This window comes from Mastomys coucha, unplaced genomic scaffold (assembly GCF_008632895.1).
Source record: "Mastomys coucha isolate ucsf_1 unplaced genomic scaffold, UCSF_Mcou_1 pScaffold15, whole genome shotgun sequence".
Taxonomy (NCBI): domain Eukaryota; kingdom Metazoa; phylum Chordata; class Mammalia; order Rodentia; family Muridae; genus Mastomys; species Mastomys coucha.
In genome coordinates, this window is record NW_022196897.1 from 155005482 (window position 1) to 155010580 (window position 5099).

The window sequence follows — 5099 nt, forward strand, 5'->3', positions numbered from 1 at the left end:
TCCCTCCTCCCCATGATCCCCCATTCCCTCTTCCCCAGTGCTGGAATTCCAGCCAGGCCACCATCCTTGCCTGCCTGCCCTTTGTCCGATCCCCCATTTCCTCCTCCCCAGTGCTGGAATTCCAGCCAGGCCACCATCCTTGCCTGCCTGCCTGCCCTATGTCCGATCCCCCATTCCCTCCTCCTCACGATCCCCCATTTCCTCCTCCCCAGTGCTGGAATTCCAGCCAGGCCACCATCCTTGCCCGCCTGCCATATGTCCACAGCACAGCAGGTCCTTTAGCCAGGGAGCCAGCTCCTTAGCCCTAGCTCTGGACTCTTCATTTTCCAGTCTCAGTTGGGTGTTTGGATTTTGGGTGTCAGCCTGGAAGAACCAGATTGAAGAAATGGAGTTGGAAACAGGAACTGGGGTTTGGGGGGCAGATGATGGAGAGATGGCTCAGCGGTTAAGAGCTTCTCTTCCGGATGTCCTGAGTTCAATTCCCAGTAACCTCATGGTGGCTCACAACCATCTGTAATGGGATCTGATGCCCTCTTCTGGTGTGTCTGGAGACTGCGACAGTATACTCACATAAATAAAGTCTTAAAAAATATATTAAAAAAAAAAAGAAAAGAAAACAGGAACAGATTATACACAGCAGGTCGGGAACCAACTATTTAGCACCTTAGTTTGCTGTAATAGGGATCACACAGACTCCCCGAGATCTCCTACTTCCCATCCCTCCTTGTGGCCTCTGAGGATCACACAGACTCCCCCAGATCTCCTACTTTCCATCCCTCCTTGTAGCATCTGACACCTAAATAATTATATGAACTTTCAACAAGGACAGGGTGATGTGCTGTGACCTGATATGGATCAGGCTCAGAGGTCACTGGATTTGGCCAATACTGTTTAGCAGAATCAAGAAGGCTTGACACAAAGGTTTATTTGTTGTTGCTGTTGTTTTTGTTTCGTAGGGGGTGGTTGAGAGGATCTTATGTAGCCCAGGATGGCCTCAAACTGTTTACATAGCTGAGGATGACCCTGAACTACTGATCTCTCCAGTCTCTACCTCCAGAGTGCTTCGATGACAGGGAACAAGTCCCCAAAGGTGCTCTGAAATGGCTGTTTTGCTCACACATTGTGAGAAGGTTGCTCCTGGTTCGTTCACTGGTCCCAGCAGGATGACGACAAACACGTGGAACACAGGTAGACCACTCTAGCCCAGGGTGTAGCCCACAGCGTCTCTGTTAAAGCCCAGCTGAGGACAGAGGGTTATCTCCAGGGGCCTCAGCGGATGCCAGCTCATGATGAGCAGAAGGTGCTGCTCCATTTCAAGAGGGTTTCGGGGAGGGGAGGGTCGTCGGGAACCTGGAATGGAGAGTCTGCCAAAGCAGTGGACGAAAATCTTCAGCGTGGGTGTGGGAGTCAAGCTGCAGTGATGGTAGTAACTCATACTGCACAGCAGATGTGTATCGGCTAAGTTAACTCAGTTATCCGCACGCTGGTGTGCGTCCACACGCTGGTGCGCGTGTGCACAGCCAGGCAGCCAGGGCTTGGAGGGTGCTTCTGGCTGGTGATACAGCAGAGGAGCTCACCAAAGAGCCAGCAGCATCCAGGCAGAGTCTGGAGAACGCACAATGGTTTTCTAGACATGGTCCGTCCCTCTCCAGCCAGCATCTGGGAAATCCTCCTACTGGCTCTTTGAAAATGTACTTTAGTCAAGAGTGGTGACTCACATCTTTAATCCCAGAACTTGGGAGGCAGAGGCAGGCGGATCTACATGGTGAGACCTTGTTTCCAAACAAAATGAAACAAGTTTTTACATGATTGTGTGAGTGTGTATACGCCAACCCATGGAGCTCAGATGAGGGCAATGGATCTCCCAAAGCTACAGTTATCGGTGGCTTATTGCAAGCTGGGGGTTCTGGGCTTTGGACCTCTGGAAGAGCAGTGATTGCCCTTAGCCACCGAGCATCTCTCCAGCTCCTTTAACTAGCTCTTAAAAAAAAAGATTTATTTTTCTTCTTCTTCTTCTTCTTCTTCTTCTTCTTCTTCTTCTTCTTCTTCTTCTTCTTCTTCTTCTTCTTCTTCTTTTTCTCCTCCTCCTCCTCCTCCTCCTCCTCCTCTTCCTCTTCTTTCTCCTCCTCCTCCTCCTTCTTTTGTTTTTTTCAAGACAGGGTTTCTCTGTGTAGCCCTGGCTGTCCTGGAACTCACTCTGTAGACCAGGCTGGCCTCGAACTCAGAAATCTGCCTGCCTCTGCCTCCCAAGTGCTGGGATTAAAGGCGTGCGCTACCACTGCTGGGTAACAAGCTTCTTAAAGTAGGGCAAAACATGGGACCAAGATCATGTCCTCTGATGAAGACCAAATAAGAAAGGGGAAATGTAAGATTCTGGCCAAATCTCCAAAAGAACTCAGTGGGTGCCAGGAGGTCACAGTCAGAGGAAATGTCTCCGACTGAGTGCAGACAGAGGAAGGATGCCCCTCTCTCACTGTTTTTTTTGTTTTGTTTTGTTTTGTTTTTTTTCTCTTTTTTCTCGAGACAGGGTTTTTCTGTGTAGCCCTGGGTGTCCTGGAACTCACTCTGTAGATCAGGCTGGCCTCGAACTCAGAAATCCATCTGCTTCTGCCTCCCATCCCATTGGTTTTAAATCATATAAACATTCAGGAAACTCAAAGTGTTTTATTTTTCTTCCAGGCAGGGTTTCTCTGTGTAGCTGTGGTTATCCTGAAACTTGCTCTGTAGCTCAGGCTGGCCCCGAACTCAGAGAACCCCCTGCCTCTGCTTCCTGAGTGTTGAGATTAAAGATGTGAGCCAGCATTAGCTCAGAAAACTCAAAAGTTTAAAGACAGCTCCAATAGCAAAGGGATACAAATCTATCCCAAAACAAAGCCAGAAAAAGGTCCGTCTCTGGCCCTGGCATGCACGTGTATCAGTGCATCTTCTTCCACAGGAAGCAAGAGGGGAGACGATTCCTCCTAAGGAATGCAATCAGAGAGCATGTCCCAAGTGGGAGGAGTTAGGAGTCAGAGCTAGACCGTCCCCCAGAACCAAGAAGTGTCCCTTGTCCCCTAGGGGGGAGATTTCAGGCCTACTGGGAACCAGTCAGAGCTAGGGCTCTTATCCCCCACTTCCCAAGAACAGGATTACTGTCAATGCCGGGGCTCAGTGTGTCAGTCTATCAGAACCAGACTTATCCTTTTCTGACCTGAGGAGCTCAGTCCCCATCTCTTGGCCTGATCCTATGGCTGCCTGAGATTTATGGGGGTCCTGGAGATGTATAAATGTCAGAGCTGAGCCTCATGGTGGGGACAAAGGTGACCGTGACTGTTCGCATGAATGGTTCCAAATCTTCACCCCTCTCATGCCCCTGGCCTTGGCCATGTACTCTGATGGCGGCCTGTCCCGTGGCTGAGCTCAATTCCATCCCTGACAGTTATGGCCAAACCCACAGTCTAGCTGCTCCCCAGCAAAGATAGACAGACACGCAGCTTTCTTCCATGTGTGGCTGGCTAATCTGACCCAACAGCGACAGCAACTCCTGCTGACCTGCGGCATGTAATATCTGCCGTAATCCACCACCCAGACATGGTTGTTACAAGGCACCACTGGATCATCATCGATTTCATGGGCACACTGATATAGTTATATAAAAACACACGGAAATGTACCAACTTGACAACGGTTCCACCATTACTGGGACAGCCTGGTAGGAAAGAGGATGGACGACCCCCTCAGCTCCTTTAACATTGTTTCTTTGAGACAGGGTCTTGGGGAGCCCGGGCTGACCTTGCACTCTGTATGCAGCCAAGGATGACTTTGAACTTCTGATCCTCCTGCCTTCGCCTCTTGAGTACAGAGGTAACAGGCTCTTGCCTGTGTGGTGCCGGGGACTGAACTCAGGGCTTTAAACATGCTATGTAAGTATTCCACCAAAGGAGCCACATCCCAGCCTCTGAATTTAAAAATGGCAACAACAACAACAATAACAATAACAGTGACTTTTTAAAGTGTAGTTTTTAGAGATAGGGTTTCCTTACAGCCCAGGTTGGCCTTGAACTTGATATGTGGCCTCCACCTCTCAGGTGCTAACATTAAAGGTTGATCATGCCTGATTTATGTGGTAGTAGGGATGGCATCCAGGGCTTTGTACTGCCAAGGCATGCGTTAAAAATAATAACTTATAACTATCTTTTTTTTTCTTCTGGAGACAGGGTTTCTCTGTATAGCCCTGGCTGTCCTGGAACTCACTCTGTAGACCAGGCTGGCCTCGAACTCAGAAATCCGCCTGCCTCTGCCTCCCAAGTGCTGGGATTAAAGGCATGCGCCACCATTGCCCGGCATAAATATCTTCTTTAAAAAAAGGGACCAGGGACTCATGTAGCCCAGACTGGCCTAAAGGTTCCTGATCCTCTTGCCTCCACCTCTCCAGTGTTGCGATTGCAGGTGGTGTGCCTGGAAAGTGGTGCTGAGGATGCGGCCCTGTGCATGCTGGGGAAGCGCTCTGCCCACCAGGCCACAGCCTCAGCTCCTCCCCCGCTGCCCCCTGGCAGGCAGGTGCCCGCGGGAAGCGCGGCGCTGCTTACCTGTGTGCGAGCGCAGGTGCACGGTGAGCTGGCTGGAGTTGCGGCTGGCATAGGGACAGATCTGGCACTTGAAGGGTCGCTCGTCCGAGTGGATGCGCAGGTGTTTGTTGAGGCTGCTGCTGTCCGCAGCCGCGTAGTCGCACGTCTTGCACTTGTAGGGCTTGATGCCCGTGTGGCAGCGCATGTGCGTCTTCAGCTTGTCCTTCCGGCTGAAGCACTTCCCGCACACCTCGCACTTGTGGGGCTTGTCACCTTTGGGTGCCGCGTCCGGGGAAACAAGATTGAAAGGTTAACCTTTGCTCCCCAACACCTTAGAAGAGGACTGACCCGCAAAGAGACCTCACAGGCACGGGGCGGGGTGGTGGCTACGCTGCATTGCTTATTAGAATTTTCAAAGCTTCTTTTCCTATGACGAGTATGAATTCCTTACTAATTAAAAGTACACAGAGCCGGGCGATGGTGTTGCACGCCTTTAATCCCAGCACTTGGGAGGCAGAGGCAGGCGGATTTCTGAGTTAGAGGCCAGCCTGG

The 5099-nt window shown here is 50.8% G+C and overlaps 1 protein-coding gene across 3 annotated transcripts in view; it reads right to left on the reverse strand.

Moving 5' to 3' along the window:
* Positions 1–5099, reverse strand: part of Zfp64 (ZFP64 zinc finger protein) — a 65489-nt gene that overhangs the window by 40947 nt on the left and 19443 nt on the right. For 2 of the 3 annotated variants that reach the window (XM_031372861.1, XM_031372860.1), the window contains exon 5: positions 4569–4820. The exons of the other annotated variant lie outside the window; for it this stretch is intronic. In XM_031372861.1, the coding sequence (XP_031228721.1) occupies positions 4569–4820 (252 nt within the window). The remainder of the gene's footprint in view (positions 1–4568; positions 4821–5099) is intronic. 3 annotated transcript variants of the gene reach the window in all.